Genomic DNA, 21,056 nt, shown 5'->3' with positions numbered 1-21,056 from the left:
ACCTCAAGAATACAGCAAAAACATTTATGGCAAACATTTAAGTTTTTTTTCATTTTTTTTTTTCATTTTTAACTGTACAAAAGTAATGCCACACACCCATAGAACATCTACGCAAAGAATCAGCATCATTATAGCATTATTAAGTGAATGGTGTGCCATTATAAAACTTTAACCAAAACTTTAACCGGACGGACGGACGCATGCAAGACCTACATATATAGTCCCACTGGTTTCACCGGTAAGGGACTAATAAATGAGGCAAAATAAGACGAACAGTACTGCAGCTGTACAGGAAATAGCAAAGCAATTAAAGGGCACTAATGTATGGTTATTTTAATGCTCACGTCTGATATAGTCTGCTTGTAGTGGCAGTTATAGTTGACTAAATCTAAAGCTAGGTTTTATATAACTGTACTAACCGATCAATGGATCAAGGGTGTATAGTACTTGTGATGTCGATTATCGATGTAGAGGGGAGGTAACTCTTTGATTTTGTGATGATAACTTAAATTCTATCTTTATATATCTTTATCTTTATTTATTTATTTATTTATTTTTTATATTTATTTATTTATTTATGTGAATGATCGAATTATTTTTCAGTTATACAATTTCAGTTCTGGGAACGGAAATCGGAATAGGTAAGAATCGGGTAAGGGATATATTCCAAGTATGCCAATCACAAGAATGGATACGAAAATATTGTTACTTAATTTTAAATTTCCTCTTTCAAAGCATAGAGGTGTTGAGTCTATTTGGTTTTAATAAGTTATTGAAGAATTCGTGTGTTTCGGCGTAATCACAATCTACGGGGTTGTGAAAACTAACAACAGCAGACCTAGATACGAAACTGAAGGTTACGATCCACTTCCGGCGTTTTCATAACAGGCGCCCTTGTCGGTGTTTTGCTGATGTAACTCACTAAAACATTTGTTCATTGGTGGTGCATGCTCGATACTTCAGGATGTCCCACCGATATATGGCTGTCGGCCGTAGAGGCCATGCTCTTCTTCGAAAAGTGCTGTCTGTGCGCACTCCTAATAAAGAGGTAAGATTAATCCACGTGGTGATGCTAAAAACGCAAAACGAAAATTGACAATGTCATCTGACAGTAGTCTAGGTCTGAATATTTATCGCTGCTGATACCTAATCGACGAAATTAATATTTAATTTGATCTCATGAGTGAACCCTAATAATTTTTACCTCTTGCTCTTTTATATATGATGTCAGCTTTGCTTTTTCGTCTTTTTTCGTCATTTGGTAATTCGTTGCGTAACATGCATATTAGGCATAGTAGGCCCCAAAAAGTATGTTTAGGGTTTCATAAGTCAAAAACTAGTTTAGCTGTTAAGGTAGGTCGGATTAAAAAAAATTGTACTTCATGTGCTAATGGTGACGGATTCTATGGCAGTGCTATTTCATGAAATAAGGTGCATTAAACAAGTACGTTCTGATTCATGCTACAAACTAGTACTGTACACCACACATTTGTAATTCAGGGACACATCAACAGTATGATTTCTGCTCGCATGCAATTTACATTTGTCAGTGTTCTCTGTTAAAATAAATCCTTGAATGTAGACAGACTTCTGATATGCAATGCCATATGTAGCTCCAAGTTCCAACAGGGGGAAAGAATGGTAAGTAAATTAAATTGATAATCAATATTCTCCTGCAATATTAAAATAACATGGCTGAATTTACTCCAGTGAACTGAAATTCGACTGAAATGAAATTGTCTAAACTTATAAATTTTGTAAAGGTAGAAAACATACTTTTTGGGACATATCATCCATTTGACATATTCAAGACTTAACAATGAAACAATGTGTCAACATTAAAGACAATTTGCAATCGAATGTGATGGTCAACATAAAATAACACTCACTCATGTTATGATACTGTGTGTAGAGCCAATGTCATTTGAATGTTTTTTTCTGAACAACACAACACAGTGGCCAACATTGAACCTATACGTATACCCAGCTTGTATAATTAGGAGTCAGCAGAAAGTTTAACAGAGCTACACATAATGTGAGAGGAACTTAGGATTTTTAGCCCACCATCATCAGATGGTGGGCTATTCAAATCGCCCTGCGTCCGTGGTCCGTCGTCCGTCCGTCCCTCCGTCCGTCCGTAAACAATTCTTGTTATCGCTATTTCTGAGAAAGCACTGAAGGGATCTTTCTCAAATTTCATATGTAGATTTCCCTTGGTGCCTAGTTATGCATATTGCATTTTGAGACCTATCGGAAAACAACATGGCCGACAGGTAGCCATCTTGGATTTTGACAATTGAAGTTTGTTATCGCTATTTCTGAGAAAGTACTGAAGGGATCTTTCTCAAATTTCATATGTAGGTTTCCCTTGGTGCCTAGTTATGCATATAGCATTTTGAGACCTATCAGAAAACAACATGGCCGACAGGCAGCCATCTTGGATTTTGACAATTGAAGTTTGTTATCGCTATTTCTGAGAAAGTAGTGAAGGGATCTTTCTCAAATTTCATATGTAGGTTTCCCTTGGTGCCTAGTTATGCATATTGCATTTTGAGACCAATCGGAAAACAACATGGCCGACAGGTAGCCATCTTGGATTTTGACAATTGAAGTTTGTTATCGCTATTCCTGAGAAAGTACTGAAGGGATCTTTCTCAAATTTCATATGTAGATTCCCCTTGGTGCCTTGTTATGCATATTGCATTTTGAGGCCAATCGGAAAACAAAATGGCCGACAGGCAGCCATCTTGGATTTTGACAATTGAAGTTTGTTATCGCTATTTCTGAGAAAGTACTTAAGGGATCTTTCTCAAATTTCATATGTAGATTTCCCTTGGTGCCTAGTTATGCATATTGCATTTTGAGACCAATCGGAAAACAACATGGCCGACAGGTAGCCATCTTGGATTTTGACAATTGAAGTTTGTTATCGCCATTTCTGAGAAAGTACTGAAGGGATCTTTCTCAAATTTCATCTGTAGATTCCCCTTGGTGCCTAGTTATGCATATTGCATTTTGAGACCAATCAGAAAACAACATGGCCGACCAGGAGCCATCTTGGAATTTGACAATTGAAGTTTGTTATCGCTATTTCTCAGAAAGTACTGAAGGGATCTTTCTCAAATTTCATATGTAGGTTCCCCTTGGTATCTAGTTATGCATATTGCATTTTGAGACCTATCGGAAACCAACATTGCCGACATGCAGCCATCTTGGATTTTGACAATTGAAGTTTGTTATCATTATTTCTCAGAAAGTGCTTAAGGGATATTTCTCAAATTTCTTATATAGGTTCCCCTCGGCGCCTAGTTATGCATATTGCATTTTGAGACCTATCGGAAAACAACATGGCCGACAGGTAGCCATCTTGGATTTTGACAATTGAAGTTTGTTATCGCCATTTCTGAGAAAGTACTGAAGGGATCTTTCTCAAATTTCATCTGTAGATTCCCCTTGGTGCCTAGTTATGCATATTGCATTTTGAGACCTATCGGAAAACAACATGGCCGACAGGTAGCCATCTTGGATTTTGACAATTGAAGTTTGTTATCGCTATTTCTGAGAAAGTACGTATACTGAAGGGATCTTTCTCAAATTTCATATGTAGTTTTCCCTTGGTGCCTAGTTATGCATATTGCATTTTGAGACCTATCAGAAAACAACATGGCCGACAGGCAGCCATCTTGGATTTTGACAATTGAAGTTTGTTATCGCTATTTCTGAGAAAGTAGTGAAGGGATCTTTCTCAAATTTCATATGTAGGTTTCCCTTGGTGCCTAGTTATGCATATTGCATTTTGAGACCTATCGGAAAACAACATGGCCGACAGGTAGCCATCTTGGATTTTGACAATTGAAGTTTGTTATCGCTATTCCTGAGAAAGTACTGAAGGGATCTTTCTCAAATTTCATATGTAGATTCCCCTTGGTGCCTTGTTATGCATATTGCATTTTGAGAGCAATCGGAAAACAACATGGCCGAAAGGCAGCCATCTTGGATTTTGACAATTGAAGTTTGTTATCGCTATTTCTCAGAAAGTGCTGAAGAGATCTTTCTCAAATTTCATATGTAGGTTCCGCTCGGTGCCTAGTTATGCATATTGCATTTTGGGACCTATCGGAAGACAACATGGCCGACAGGCAGCCATCTTGGATTTTGACAATTGAAGTTTGTTATCGCTATTTCTCAGAAAGTACTGAAGGGATCTTTCTCAAATTTCATATGTAGGTTCCCCTCGGTATCTAGTTATGCATATTGCATTTTGTGACCTATCGGAAAACAACATGGCCGACAGGCAGCCATCTTGGATTTTGACAATTGGAGTTTGTTATCGCTATTTCTCAGAAAGTGCTGAAGAGATCTTTCTCAAATTTCATATGTAGGTTCCGCTCGGTATCTAGTTATGCATATTGCATTTTGAGACCAATCGTAAAACAACATGGCCGACAGGTAGCCATCTTGGATTTTGACAATTGAAGTTTGTTATCGCTATTTCTGAGAAAGTGCTGAAGAGATCTTTCTCAAATTTCATATGTAGGTTCCGCTCGGTGCCTAGTTATGCATATTGCATTTTGGGACCTATCGGAAGACAACATGGCCGACAGGCAGCCATCTTGGATTTTGACAATTGAAGTTTGTTATCGCTATTTCTCAGAAAGTACTGAAGGGATCTTTCTCAAATTTCATATGTAGGTTCCCCTCGGTATCTAGTTATGCATATTGCATTTTGTGACCTATCGGAAAACAACATGGCCGACAGGCAGCCATCTTGGATTTTGACAATTGGAGTTTGTTATCGCTATTTCTCAGAAAGTGCTGAAGAGATCTTTCTCAAATTTCATATGTAGGTTCCGCTCGGTGCCTAGTTATGCATATTGCATTTTGGGACCTATCGGAAGACAACATGGCCGACAGGCAGCCATCTTGGATTTTGACAATTGAAGTTTGTTATCGCTATTTCTCAGAAAGTAATGAAGGGATCTTTCTCAAATTTCATATGTAGGCTCCCCTCGGTATCTAGTTATGCATATTGCATTTTGAGACCAATCGTAAAACAACATGGCCGACAGGTAGCCATCTTGGATTTTGACAATTGAAGTTTGTTATCGCTATTTCTGAGAAAGCACTGAAGGGATCTTTCTCAAATTTCATATGTAGATTTCCCTTGGTGCCTAGTTATGCATATTGCATTTTGAGACCTATCGGAAAACAACATGGCCGACAGGTAGCCATCTTGGATTTTGACAATTGAAGTTTGTTATCGCTATTTCTGAGAAAGTACTGAAGGGATCTTTCTCAAATTTCATATGTAGGTTTCCCTTGGTGCCTAGTTATGCATATAGCATTTTGAGACCTATCAGAAAACAACATGGCCGACAGGCAGCCATCTTGGATTTTGACAATTGAAGTTTGTTATCGCTATTTCTGAGAAAGTAGTGAAGGGATCTTTCTCAAATTTCATATGTAGGTTTCCCTTGGTGCCTAGTTATGCATATTGCATTTTGAGACCAATCGTAAAACAACATGGCCGACAGGTAGCCATCTTGGATTTTGACAATTGAAGTTTGTTATCGCTATTTCTGAGAAAGCACTGAAGGGATCTTTCTCAAATTTCATATGTAGATTTCCCTTGGTGCCTAGTTATGCATATTGCATTTTGAGACCTATCGGAAAACAACATGGCCGACAGGTAGCCATCTTGGATTTTGACAATTGAAGTTTGTTATCGCTATTTCTGAGAAAGTACTGAAGGGATCTTTCTCAAATTTCATATGTAGGTTTCCCTTGGTGCCTAGTTATGCATATAGCATTTTGAGACCTATCAGAAAACAACATGGCCGACAGGCAGCCATCTTGGATTTTGACAATTGAAGTTTGTTATCGCTATTTCTGAGAAAGTAGTGAAGGGATCTTTCTCAAATTTCATATGTAGGTTTCCCTTGGTGCCTAGTTATGCATATTGCATTTTGAGACCTATCGGAAAACAACATGGCCGACAGGTAGCCATCTTGGATTTTGACAATTGAAGTTTGTTATCGCTATTTCTGAGAAAGTACTTAAGGGATCTTTCTCAAATTTCGTATGTAGATTTCCCTTGGTGCCTAGTTATGCATATTGCATTTTGAGACCAATCGGAAAACAACATGGCCGACAGGTAGCCATCTTGGATTTTGACAATTGAAGTTTGTTATCGCCATTTCTGAGAAGGTACTGAAGGGATCTTTCTCAAATTTCATCTGTAGATTCCCCTTGGTGCCTAGTTATGCATATTGCATTTTGAGACCAATCAGAAAACAACATGGCCGACCAGTAGCCATCTTGGAATTTGACAATTGAAGTTTGTTATCGCTATTTCTCAGAAAGTACTGAAGGGATCTTTCTCAAATTTCATATGTAGGTTCCGCTCGGTGCCTAGTTATTCATATTGCATTTTGGGACCTATCGGAAGACAACATGGCCGACAGGCAGCCATCTTGGATTTTGACAATTGAAGTTTGTTATCGCTATTTCTGAGAAAGTACTGAAGGGATCTTTCTCAAATTTCATATGTAGGTTTCCCTTGGTGCCTAGTTATGCATATAGCATTTTGAGACCTATCAGAAAACAACATGGCCGACAGGCAGCCATCTTGGATTTTGACAATTGAAGTTTGTTATCGCTATTTCTGAGAAAGTAGTGAAGGGATCTTTCTCAAATTTCATATGTAGGTTTCCCTTGGTGCCTAGTTATGCATATTGCATTTTGAGACCAATCGTAAAACAACATGGCCGACAGGTAGCCATCTTGGATTTTGACAATTGAAGTTTGTTATCGCTATTTCTGAGAAAGCACTGAAGGGATCTTTCTCAAATTTCATATGTAGATTTCCCTTGGTGCCTAGTTATGCATATTGCATTTGAGACCTATCGGAAAACAACATGGCCGACAGGTTAGCCATCTTGGATTTGACAATTGAAGTTTGTTATCGCTATTTCATGAGAAAGTACTGATGGATCTTTCCTCAAATTTCATATGTAGGTTTCCCATGGTGCCTAGTTATGCAATAGCATTTTGAGACCTATCAGAAACAACATGGCCGGACAGGCCACATCCATATTGATTTTGAACCAATTGAAGTTTGTTATCGCTATTTCTGAGAAAGTAGTGAAGGGATCTTTCTCAAATTTCATATGTAGGTTTCCCTTGGTGCCTAGTTATGCATATTGCATTTTGAGACCTATCGGAAAACAACATGGCCGACAGGTAGCCATCTTGGATTTTGACAATTGAAGTTGTTATCGCTATTCCTGAGAAAGTACTGAAGGGATCTTTCTCAAATTTCATATGTAGATTCCCCTTGGTGCCTTGTTATGCATATTGCATTTGAGGCCAATCGGAAAACAAAATGGCCGACAGGCAGCCATCTTGGATTTTGACAATTGAAGTTGTTATCGCTATTTCTGAGAAGTACTTAAGGGATCTTTCTCAAATTTCATATGTAGATTTCCCTTGGTGCCTAGTTATGCATATTGCATTTTGAGACCAATCGGAAAACAACATGGCCGACAGGTAGCCATCTTGGATTTTGACAATTGAAGTTTGTTATCGCCATTTCTGAGAAGGTACTGAAGGGATCTTTCTCAAATTTCATCTGTAGATTCCCCTTGGTGCCTAGTTATGCATATTGCATTTTGAGACCAATCAGAAAACAACATGGCCGACCAGTAGCCATCTTGGAATTTGACAATTGAAGTTTGTTATCGCTATTTCTCAGAAAGTACTGAAGGGATCTTTCTCAAATTTCATATGTAGGTTCCCCTCGGTATCTAGTTATGCATATTGCATTTTGTGACCTATCGGAAAACAACATGGCCGACATGCAGCCATCTTGGATTTTGACAATTGAAGTTTGTTATCATTATTTCTCAGAAAGTGCTTAAGGGATATTTCTCAAATTTCATATATAGGTTCCCCTCGGTGCCTAGTTATGCATATTGCATTTTGAGACCTATCGGAAAACAACATGGCCGACAGGTAGCCATCTTGGATTTTGACAATTGAAGTTTGTTATCGCCATTTCTGAGAAAGTACTGAAGGGATCTTTCTCAAATTTCATCTGTAGATTCCCCTTGGTGCCTAGTTATGCATATTGCATTTTGAGACCTATCGGAAAACAACATGGCCGACAGGTAGCCATCTTGGATTTTGACAATTGAAGTTTGTTATCGCTATTTCTGAGAAAGTACGTATACTGAAGGGATCTTTCTCAAATTTCATATGTAGTTTTCCCTTGGTGCCTAGTTATGCATATTGCATTTTGAGACCTATCAGAAAACAACATGGCCGACAGGCAGCCATCTTGGATTTTGACAATTGAAGTTTGTTATCGCTATTTCTGAGAAAGTAGTGAAGGGATCTTTCTCAAATTTCATATGTAGGTTTCCCTTGGTGCCTAGTTATGCATATTGCATTTTGAGACCTATCGGAAAACAACATGGCCGACAGGTAGCCATCTTGGATTTTGACAATTGAAGTTTGTTATCGCTATTCCTGAGAAAGTACTGAAGGGATCTTTCTCAAATTTCATATGTAGATTCCCCTTGGTGCCTTGTTATGCATATTGCATTTTGAGGCCAATCGGAAAACAAAATGGCCGACAGGCAGCCATCTTGGATTTTGACAATTGAAGTTTGTTATCGCTATTTCTGAGAAAGTACTTAAGGGATCTTTCTCAAATTTCATATGTAGATTTCCCTTGGTGCCTAGTTATGCATATTGCATTTTGAGACCAATCGGAAAACAACATGGCCGACAGGTAGCCATCTTGGATTTTGACAATTGAAGTTTGTTATCGCCATTTCTGAGAAAGTACTGAAGGGATCTTTCTCAAATTTCATCTGTAGATTCCCCTTGGTGCCTAGTTATGCATATTGCATTTTGAGACCAATCAGAAAACAACATGGCCGACCAGTAGCCATCTTGGAATTTGACAATTGAAGTTTGTTATCGCTATTTCTCAGAAAGTACTGAAGGGATCTTTCTCAAATTTCATATGTAGGTTCCGCTCGGTGCCTAGTTATGCATATTGCATTTTGTGACCTATCGGAAAACAACATGGCCGACATGCAGCCATCTTGGATTTTGACAATTGAAGTTTGTTATCATTATTTCTCAGAAAGTGCTTAAGGGATATTTCTCAAATTTCATATATAGGTTCCCGTCGGTGCCTTGTTATGCATATTGCATTTTGAGAGCAATCGGAAAACAACATGGCCGAAAGGCAGCCATCTTGGATTTTGACAATTGAAGTTTGTTATCGCTATTTCTCAGAAAGTAATGAAGGGATCTTTCTCAAATTTCATATGTAGGCTCCCCTCGGTATCTAGTTATGCATATTGCATTTTGAGACCTATCGGAAAACAACATGGACGACAGGCAGCCATCTTGGATTTTGACAATTGAAGTTTGTTATCGCTATTCCTCAGAAAGTACTGAAGGGATCTTTCTCAATCTTTTTTGTAGGTTCCCCTTGGTCTGTAGTTATGCATATTACATCTTGGGACCAATAGGAAAACAACATGGCCGACAGGCAGCCATCTTGGATTTTGACAATTGAAGTTTGTTATTGCTATTTTACAGAAGGTACTGAAAGGATCTTTCTCAAATTTCATATGTAGGTTCCCCTTGGTCCCTGGTATTGCATTTTGGGACCAATCTTTCTCAAATTTCATATGTAGGTTCCCCTTGGTCCCTGGTATTGCATTTTGGGACCAATCCGAAAACAACATGGCCGACAGACAGCCATTATGGCTAAATCTTAAATTTTATATATAGGTTCCCCTTGTTTGAATCGTACTAGAGGGCTGTTTCTGAATTTACACAGATTAGTAACACTTAGAGGAAGAGAAAAGTAGAGAAAAGATCAATCAGACATGGAACCTATAAAGATCATTCAATGGTGGGCGCCAAGATCCCTCTGGGATCTCTTGTTACAATTGCACAGTAATTTTGTGTTTATAAGTAACGTGTAATGACATATTTTGTAAGACTTATAATTTGGATCTAGAATTAGCTTCCTCTGTAGCCTCTTCTTTTTTCACATCATATTATTCACAATCAAGGCATTTCTTTAACCATCCCTAAAGAAATGAACTTATTGCACCATTGGCATTGACGTCATTTTTGGATATCCATCTGACTTTATCATTACCTAATCATAGCTTAGGAAGACAGCAGATACTTGGGTAAACCGATATAGCTACAGCATAAACTGTTCACTCAATAGACAGTCAGATTACGAGTTGCCTCCCTTAGAATAGTAAAATGTAGTAAAAAGGTAACATCACATCATGACCTGGCATTTTGTATGCACTGAAAAACGGCATGGCCTTCCTCAAAAAGTGCATGGTATCATAAAAAAAGGGCCTGGCCTGACACCATTGTAATTGGGCTTGTGGGAATCACTAAAAAAGTGATGTGATATCGCGTGATCGGTGCATGCAGTCTGAAACAAAAGTTCTCAGTTCTCAGAATGTGTGCAACACATAACCTGTAATCCGAATGTAGATATTGGATATGAATGTTGAATTGTCTGTATTGTTGAAAGATCTTGAACATGTGGACTTTTTTCCTATCTGATGAACAAATGCTGCTATTATGCAACCGAACTAGTAAAATTTACTCGTCTGACAGCCCAAGCCATTGGTCAGGATGCAGTTGCCAAGTACATTTCCTCAGCTCTGCGGTGACTGAGAATGACTGACCAAATAGTTTTTGCTGATTTTCACTGATATTATAGCATATGAAATCACCTTATTTGGAGAGTATAAAAGCCAAGAAATTTGTCCAAAAATGAAAGCTGTTTTGAAAAAAATTGGTGCAAAAGTTTTGTTTTATGTAATAGGTTGCACTCAATTGTAAATTACAAAGTTTTATCTCAAAAGTAAGACTCTCTCAACTTTCCAGGGGAGTAATATTTATTGTTACTTGAACACTGTAAACATCTATCTTCCTACTGTTTTTTTGAAGGACTACATGCACAATAACACTAAATATACACCTTGTAGTAGCTGCAGGATCGAATAAGACATTTAATTATGATAGTGTGCATTTTTTGTTTTTAAATTTCAATATTTTGTATTACCAGGTAAACAGCAATTTGTGCATTGTATATGGGGTTCATTTATAGATGTAGCTAGCCAAATACAAGTCCTGAAAGTAGAATCATTTTTATTCTATAATGATACAAGATAAACAAACATAATTTCAATTCATTTTATTTCGATTTTCCCCATGATAAATCCCCTATTTAAAAAATGTAGTTATTTATGTTGGTCAGGTCTCATGAACACAAGTGGTAAGCTTCAATAGGACCTCAAACTAATTAAGTATATCAGTCCATGAACCTATGGCACCAAATGACCAGTCAAATTTATTCATGAGAATGTTCAGAAACTGCTAATTCTAAACCACTGCATCACCAGAACATACATCAAAATTAAGGTTTCATTGTTGTCAGTACTGTAGTGATGATTTCATATTATAAACACAACCCAATTCATAACTCATAGCATTAGTATCGACAGTGGTATGGTGGTTCATAAAAGCAAACCCAATACACTTTTTTGAAATTATGATGTAGTTTACAGGTCATATATCTCGCTTTATTATATCGTCTAATGAGAAATGCTAATCATGTACGTACTTCATGGATGTAATAATTTGATGCAATACTTTCAGTTGTAAAAGAACAAAAAGGTAATCCTAGTACAGTGTACTTGCTTTCTTATAATTATAACATCAAAGAAAAATGATTACCTTTATATATGGTATATATATAAGAAATGGACAAATAACAGCTGTGAATTACTGTTTACATATATACACTGTATTTGGTCATGATTTATGCATTAACAATGTACTGTTGTAGATACAAAGAGAAATAACACTCCTATCCAAGGCTTTGCAGTCCAGAGAAATGGATTCTCTGATTCGAAACTTCAGCTGTACAGTTCTTCGAGCATCTGCCAATCCTCCAAAAGGATTTGAGAAATTTGATGAGATACTTAATAAGAAAACAAAAAAGACAGCTGGTAAATACATATTGCTTTTCAATTCAAACAGTAGTTCTGGCTTATCTGGCTCACACTTCTATCTGGCTCCCACTTCTATCTGGCCCACAATTCTATCTGGCTCACACTTCTATCTGGCCCACACTTCTATCTGGCTCACTCTTCTATCTGGCTCCCACTTCTATCTGGCTCACACTTCTATCTGGCCCACACTTCTATCTGGCTCCCACTTCTATCTGACTCCCACTTCTATCTGGCTCACTCTTCTATCTGGCTCACACTTCTATCTGGCTCACTCCTCTATCTGACTCACTCTTCTATCTGGCTCACACTTCTATCTGGCCCACAATTCTATCTGGCTCACACTTCTATCTGGCCCACTTCTATCTGGCTCACTCTTCTATCTGACCCACACTTCTATCTGGCTCACTCCTCTATCTGACCCACACTTCTATCTGGCTCACACTTCTATCTGGCTCACACTTCTATCTGGCTCACTCTTCTATCTGGCCCACACTTCTATCTGGCTCACACTTCTATCTGGCTCACTCTTCTATCTGGCTCACACTTCTATCTGGCCCACACTTCTATCTGGCTCACACTTCTATCTGGCCCACACTTCTATCTGGCCCACACTTCTATCTGGCTCTCTCTATCGGGCCAGCCTTCTATCTGGCTCCACTCTTCTATCTGGCTCACACTTCTATCTGGCTCACTCTTCTATCTGGCTCACACTTCTATCTGGCCCACACTTCTATCTGGCTCACTCTTCTATCTGGCTCCCACTTCTATCTGGCTCACTCTTCTATCTGACTCACACTTCTATCTGGCTCACACTTCTATCTGGCCCACACTTCTATCTGACCCCACTTCTATCTGGCCCACACTTCTATCTGACCCACACTTCTATCTGGCCCACACTTCTATCTGACCCACACTTCTATCTGACTCCCACTTCTATCTGACCCACACTTCTATCTGGCCCACACTTCTATCTGGCCCACACTTCTATCTGACCCACACTTCTATCTGACCCACACTTCTATCTGGCCCACACTTCTATCTGACCCACTCTTCTATCTGTCCCACACTTCTATCTGTCCCACTCCTCTATCTGACTCACACTTCTATCTGGCCCACACTTCCTGGCCCACACTCCTATCTGACTCCCACTTCTATCTGGCCCACACTTCTATCTGACCCACACTTCTATCTGACTCCCACTTCTATCTGGCTCACACTTCTATCTGACTCACTCTTCTATCTGACTCCCACTTCTATCTGACTCACTCTTCTATCTGACTCACACTTCTATCTGACTCCCACTTCTATCTGGCTCACTCTTCTATCTGACTCACTCTTCTATCTGACTCACTCTTCTATCTGGCTCACACTTCCTGGCCCACACTCAGTGTATCAGTGTGTTTAAGTTTATACCCGAGTATGTTCATAGTCAGTGTATTTGGTGTAATACCTGAGTATGTTTGTAATCAGTGTATTTGGTGTAATACCTGAGTATATTTGTAATCAGTGTATTTGATGTGATACATGTAGCAGTATTTATTTAAAATCAGCTGATTTAGTGTAATATTTACTTGAGCTCTGTATTTAATGCTACCCCGGGTATACCTAAATATGTTATTTATACTATCAGAGTTTGTGTCTGATAATGTTGTCCATGATTTTATGGCCCACTGTGTCAGAGTCACTTAAATGGTAACCCCATCTGTATGCTGTCAGCTCCATATACCGGTAATTACTTTTATCCTGATAAATATCTTTCAACTCTGAGTAGATTTATAAAAACGTTGAGACAAACATTCCTGATTACCACCTGATTGTTGCTCTCTATTACTTGTTTTATCCTAGACCTGATTGTTGCTCTCTATTACTTGTTTTATCCTAGACCTGATTGTTGCTCTCTATTACTTGTTTTATCCTAGACCTGATTGTTGTTCTCTATTACTTGTTTTATCCTAGACCTAATGTTGCTCTCTATGACTTGTTTTATCCTAGATCTGATGTTGCTCTCTATTACTTGTTTTATCCTAGATCTGATGTTGCTATCTATAGCTATTACTTGTTTTATCCTAGATCTGATGTTGCTCTCTATTACTTGTTTTATCCTAGATCTGAAGAAGGAAGCCGGGGAGCCATCGAAGCAGGAAGTGGATGATCCACCCAAGAACAAAGATAAGCCGAGGGAGGAAGGAAACGAAACTTCTTCTGAAAACCCATGGGAAGAAATCAGAACAGCGTTTAAAAAAGCTACTGATGAATTTGAAAAGCAGTCAGGAAGTCAGTAAGTAATTATTTGAAGTCGGTAACGTCAGTATTAATTACAGTGTAACAAAACTTTCGATATTCATTCCTTTAATTTGTAATTTCAGAAATTTAATTATTTTCTCTTTTCTATAGATCTGTGTATTTATTGCTTTAAACCTTATTTAATTTTTTTGTTGCTTTGATTTAGGAAAGATCCAAACTCTTCTGCGTTTGTAATCGCAATTGGTGTCATCGTATCAATCATCATATTAAGTAGTTTACTGTCACAGCAAAACAAAGAAATCTCTTACAAGGAGTTTGTCAACAATTACCTCAGCAAAGGAATGGTAAGAATAACACTTAACTGCCATTTATCATAGTGGTTGAATGTCTTTTTATGTCATCTGATACAATGTCTTGAGTGACCTATTGTGATCGCCTTTTGTCCATCATTAGCGATTGTCCATTGTATATTGTCCGTACATTAAAAAATATAAAAAATTTTCATTTTCAACTTCTTCTCAATAACCAAGAAGCCCATGTATCATGATACTGGGCCAGAAGCGTGTAAAGATAAAGGGCTACCAATTGCAAATTAAACCAAATGAATGACCTTGACCTACTTTCAAGGTCACAGGTGTCAAATGTGTTCAAATCAAAATAACTTGTCAATAACCATTTTAATTTTTTTTTAAAAAAAATATCTTATTTTGAATTAAAAGAATTTTTCAATTTACCAAATGGTTAAAGGAACTTGTGCTGTTTGCCATGTAACAAAAGTAGGTTCTTCTGACCTAAATTATGACCTTTGACCTGCATCAAAGTTGTCCAGGCACTAGCGGTATTTCCTGCACTGCTTGTCACTGGAAGTTCATTCTTAGTGCATGGGTTCTACCTGAGTGGATGTGTCATGTATCGGATGTAGGTCACTCTGACCTATATTTTGACCTTTGGCCTACATAAAAGAAAAAGATTGTTTAGGCTGTATCTCTTACTCTTAGATTTTCTGACTTTGAGCATGGGTTCACCAAGATTAGGCAACGTGTCATGAACCAAAAGAAAGTAGATGTAGGTCACTCAAAATTAGGTCACTTTGACCTTCATTATGGAAAAAGGTTTGGCCAGGCACTGGAACTTCATGCTTGGGTCATGGATTTACATAGATAAGGCATTGTGTTATATAGCAGACTAGGTCACTATGACCTACATTTTGACATTTGACCAACATCAAAGGGGAAAATTGTTCAGTCTGATATCTTCCACTGTGTGTCAATGGAACTTCTTTGGGCATAGGTTCATCTCTTTGGGGCATGGGTTTACTTGCATTGAATATCTGACATCTCCTACTTATAGATAAGTAGTTGTCCTGAATTCACTCACTATGATACCACCAAATACAATTTGAATGTGGTTGGTCTGTCAAACATTCAGTGTGTAGAATTATTTCCAGCATAAATTCATCATCTGTACATTCTTGGCATTTTAATTTAACATCTGTTGAGGACTGTAATTTGCATTATTGTCATATTTTATATTTTCAGGTGGAAAGTCTAACTGTGGTAAACAAAGAAGTGGTGGAAGTCAACTTTAAGCCTGGAGTGGTAAGTTGGTTGTATCAGACTTGGAGAATAAAGTTGTAATATGAAGTCCACTTTAAGCCTGGAGTGGTAAGTTGGTTGTATCAGACTTGGAGAATTAAGTTGTAATATGAAGTCCACTTTAAGCCTGGAGTGGTAAGTAATATAAGCTGTATCAGACTTGGAGAATTAAGTTGTAATATGAAGTCCACTTTAATCCTGGAGTGGTAAGTTATGTGTATCAGACTTGGAGAATTAAGTTGTAATAGGAAGTCCACTTTAAGCCTGGAGTGGTAAGTAATATAAGCTGTATCAGACTTGGAGAATTAAGTTGTAATATGAAGTCCAATTTAATCCTGGAGTGGTAAGTTGGTTGTATCAGACTTGGAGAATAAAGTTGTAATATGAAGTCCACTTTAAGCCTGGAGTGGTAAGTTGGTTGTATCAGACTTGGAGAATTAAGTTGTAATATGAAGTCCACTTTAAGCCTGGAGTGGTAAGTAATATAAGCTGTATCAGACTTGGAGAATTAAGTTGTAATATGAAGTCCACTTTAATCCTGGAGTGGTAAGTTATGTGTATCAGACTTGGAGAATTAAGTTGTAATAGGAAGTCCACTTTAAGCCTGGAGTGGAAAGTAATATAAGCTGTATCAGACTTGGAGAATTAAGTTGTAATATGAAGTCCACTTTAATCCTGGAGTGGTAAGTTGGTTTTATCAGACTTGGAGAATTAAGTTGTAATATGAAGTCAAATTTTGTAGGAGGAAACAGGTAAGAAAAAGAAAAGATAACTTTATTATAACATATTTATATAAGTGATAAACCATTTTAAGAGGAATATGAAATTGTATAGCATCATATATAATGTTTGCAGTAATTATATGATTAGAGAATAAGCTATTTATTGAAGAGTATTGTCATATATATTTGGACGAATAAGGGAATTGTATGAGAAAAAATGAAATTGACAAATTGCATTTGATTTAATTTTCTAATTAAAGTGTTTGCTCAATGGTATACCCTGTATTCATACCACTTTTCAGCCCCAATCAAGGAATACAGAGTTCAGAATAGGAAGTGTTGATGCCTTTGAGAGGGCCTTGCAGACAACCCAGGAGGAGCTAGGAATGGATAAAGCACACTTTGTGGATGTTTCTTATAAAGAAAAACAGGAAATAGGAATAGGCAGGTAATTGTGCCATTTTCTGTCATTCTTCAAGCTGTTTTTATCCCCAGCGAAACGCGTTTGCAGGGGATATTAAATTGGGCTCCGTCCGTCTGTGTGTCCGTCAGAGATTCTTTTCCGGGCTATTACTCCATAACCGTTCAACACAGCTTCTTGAAACTTTCTGTATATATCAGACTAGTGCCCTAGTTGTGCCTTTTGCTATTGCAGACCTTCCATTTTCGGTATTTTTTCTGTCACCATGGAAACTTAGTCAAAAATACAAAATTACTGTTTCCTTTGTTTCCGGGCTATAACTCAAAAACCGTTCAGCGCAGCTCCTTGAAACTTCCCATATGGATCAGACTAGTACTCTAGTCATGCCTTTTGCTATTGCAGACCTTCCTTTTTCGGTACTTTAATAACTCTTACTTTGAGCTTGATATATACATGTATTTGGGTTTTCATACCAACTGCGGGGCGCGGGGGATAATGCCAAGCTTTGCGGCTCCTTGTTTGTGTGTAATTTTTTTCAGATTTGCTAAGCAAAATATATTCAATTGAACAAAGACAAGTAGCATGTAAATAGTTTTGGCTGAACTTTGATACCTTGTTTGATAATTAATATGTATATTAAGTGTATGATAATGAAATATTACCCTTGCTTGACAACTCATATGAAGAGGATTTTTTTCTCCTCCTGCAATTTGTTTTACTGTGTATATTATAGAAAATGACTATTCATATTTCTAATCCTCCCACACCATTTATGCTTACTTCAGTAGGTTTGTGATTTTGAATTGTTGATAACACAATGCTACATTCCATATAATAACTCTTCATTGTTTTTCAAAATACATGTATTTTTTCAGCATTTTATTTGGTGCCTACATGCTCCTGTTTCTTGGTGGAAGTTTATACATGATGCGAGTAAGTATCCCTAGGTTCCTGACACACCTTTTTGATTTTATTGCATTAACATATTACATAAGAGATTGTTATAGACAATTATGTCTATTGCTAAAACAGTGGCCAAGCTTAAGTACCAAGAATTTACCATAAGTCAAACTGGTGTTAATGTGTTGAAAAAATAGCTTTTTATGTCACCAGAAATGAAGTTTCTGGGCCTATGGCATGGTGCATGAAGGGCTATGAAGATTGTTCAAATGAATGACCTTGATCTTCATTCAAGGTCGCAGGGGTCAAATATGCTTAAATGTTTAAACGAATTCTTGTCATTAAGCAAGAGGCCCATCGACCTGATATGGTGCATTGGAAACAAGTACAAATAAACCATTTTTATTTTTGTCTAAGGTAGTATCTTTGAATGTTGTATCTTTTCGTTATGCACATATTTTAGTTGCTCTTGTAAGAGGTATTAATTGTTACTTCATTATTTAATGTCACAAAAAATGTTTCTTTTTTTTTTACCAATTCCTAATGTCACTACCAAATGCAAATTATATGATATGATAACTAATACCTATTAAAAACAGCAGATATACTTTTGCATAATGAAAAAACTCAATGGCACAAACCGATGATCTTGACCTTCATGCAAGACCACCAGGCTTAAATATGCTAAAATCTTTAAAAGTTGTCTTCCCGAGAACCAACATACATAGAAATCTGATATTTGGCCTGTAGCATTGACCTCAATTTCAAGGTCACAAGAATCAAATCTGCCAAAATTCATTGTATACAAAATCAACTGACCATTAAGGCCCATGGGCCTCTTGTTGATAGAAAGCTCAAGTCATGTAAGGTGTTATCCATCAATAGCCATCTATCTGACTGTTATAAATAAATGATTAAATAATTGAATGATAACCGACTGGGTGATGGGCATACATTCCGAGTTATATACTGGGATAAGCCCCAGAATCAGACCAAAAACATTTCCCTGTCAGTTGCATTCCAAAAAGTGCATTGATAGGCCCAACAGAAGGTCTCTAGGTCAATGATAGGGTGTCAAGATCCTGCAGAGATTCTCAAGGTCCAACAGGAGGTCTCTATAGGTCAAGGATAGGGTGTCAAGATCCTGCAGAGATTCTCAAGGTCCAATAGGAGGTCTCTATAGGTCAAGGATAGGGTGTCAAGACCCAGCAGAGATTCTCTAGGTCCAGAAAAGGGTCTCCAGGTCCTGTAGGGAATCTCTAGGTCCAGCAGAGATTCTTGAGGTCCAGCAGGGGGTCTCTTAAGTCCAGTAGTGGGGTTTGGTGACTTGTATTTAATGGCCTCTGCTATGATTTTTATTGTGAAAATCAAAATAAGGGAGATAAAGGTATTTAATTGTTTTTCTTCAATTAATATGTTGATATGTTAACCGATTACCATTATATCACTTTGACAGAAGTTATGTAGAAATGTACTTATAGATTCTTGTGTTTACTGAGAGGTGGGATGTTTATCAAAACTTGTGTTTACTGAGAGGTGGGATGTTTATCAAAACTTGTGTTTACTGAGAGGTGGGATGTTTATTAAAACTTTTGTTTACTGAGAGGTGGGATGTTTATTAAAACTTTTGTTTACTGAGAGGTGGGATGTTTATCAAAACTTGTGTTTACTGAGAGGTGGGATGTTTATCAAAACTTATGTTTACTGAGAGTGGGATGTTTATTAAAACTTGTGTTTACTGAGAGGTGGGATGTTTATTAAAACTTGTGTTTACTGAGAGGTGGGATGTTTATTAAAACTTTTGTTTACTGAGAGGTGGGATGTTTATCAAAACTTGTGTTTACCGAGAGGTGGAATGTACTTAATATACTTGTGTTTACAGAGAGGTGGGATGTACTTTATAAACTTGTGTTTACAGAGAGGTGGAATGTACTTTATATACTTGTGTTTACAGAGAGGTGGAATGTACTTTATAAACTTGTGTTTACAGAGAGGTGGAATGTACTTAATATACTTGTGTTTACAGAGAGGTGGAATGTACTTTATAAACTTGTGTTTACAGAGAGGTGGAATGTACTTAATAAACTTGTGTTTACAGAGAGGTGGAATGTACTTTATAAACTTGTGTTTACAGAGAGGTGGAATGTACTTAATATACTTGTGTTTACAGAGAGGTGGAATGTACTTAATATACTTGTGTTTACAGAGAGGTGGAATGTACTTAATATACTTGTGTTTACAGAGAGGTGGAATGTACTTAATATACTTGTGTTTACAGAGAGGTGGAATGTACTTAATATACTTGTGTTTACAGAGAGGTGGAATGTACTTAATATACTTGTGTTTACAGAGAGGTGGAATGTACTTAATATACTTGTGTTTACAGAGAGGTGGAATGTACTTAATATACTTGTGTTTACAGAGAGGTGGAATGTACTTAATATACTTGTGTTTACAGAGAGGTGGAATGTACTTAATATACTTGTGTTTACAGAGAGGTGGAATGTACTTAATATACTTGTGTTTACAGAGAGGTGGAATGTACTTAATATACTTGTGTTTACAGAGAGGTGGAATGTACTTAATATACTTGTGTTTACAGAGAGGTGGAATGTACTTAATATACTTGTGTTTACAGAGAGGTGGAATGTACTTAATATACTTGTGTTTACAGAGAGGTGGAATGTACTTAATATACTTGTGTTTACAGAGAGGTGGAATGTACTTAATATACTTGTGTTTACAGAGAGGTGGAATGATGGGCAAAGGAGGCACCGGGGGACCATTCGGGTTTGGAAAATCCACCGCCAAGGTCTTCAAGCCAAATTCAGACATTGTAGTCAGATTCAGGTCTGTATTAAAGCATGTTATATATAGGTCTGGGTCACACTACTGAAAATGCTGTTATTTTCTAGAGTTCTATTTAATTTGTGGACAGAAAATGTAAACAAGAAAATAAAACAGATGAATATTTGGTCTATTTCAAAATTTCAGTTTTGACCCGTTTTAGACATAATGCTAGAGGAACAGATAACATTTTGATTTTAATCCAATTTTGAAATTTTTTTGAAGTACCTGTCTGTTACCACACAAGTGCATA

At 37.4% G+C, this 21,056-nt stretch overlaps 1 protein-coding gene across 3 annotated transcripts in view; it reads left to right on the top strand.

Annotated features, from left to right (window-relative positions):
* Positions 1–868: 868 nt before the first annotated feature.
* LOC117337266 (AFG3-like protein 2) overlaps positions 869–21,056 on the top strand; it is a 30,579-nt gene continuing 10,391 nt past the window's right edge. For all 3 annotated transcript variants that reach the window (XR_004534782.1, XR_004534783.1, XM_033898159.1), the window contains exons 1-8: positions 869–1,048; positions 11,909–12,071; positions 14,181–14,352; positions 14,524–14,662; positions 15,857–15,916; positions 16,938–17,083; positions 17,932–17,989; positions 20,703–20,806. Coding sequence is in view for 1 of the 3 variants with exons in the window: in XM_033898159.1 (XP_033754050.1) it covers positions 965–1,048; positions 11,909–12,071; positions 14,181–14,352; positions 14,524–14,662; positions 15,857–15,916; positions 16,938–17,083; positions 17,932–17,989; positions 20,703–20,806 (926 nt within the window). In the remaining 2 variants the exon portion in view is untranslated. The remainder of the gene's footprint in view (positions 1,049–11,908; positions 12,072–14,180; positions 14,353–14,523; positions 14,663–15,856; positions 15,917–16,937; positions 17,084–17,931; positions 17,990–20,702; positions 20,807–21,056) is intronic.

The sequence above is a fragment of the Pecten maximus genome, chromosome 11 (genome assembly GCF_902652985.1).
Source record: "Pecten maximus chromosome 11, xPecMax1.1, whole genome shotgun sequence".
NCBI lineage: Eukaryota > Metazoa > Mollusca > Bivalvia > Pectinida > Pectinidae > Pecten > Pecten maximus.
Note: the sequence above shows the minus strand (reverse complement) of the source record. Positions and strands in the feature narration are given on the sequence as shown.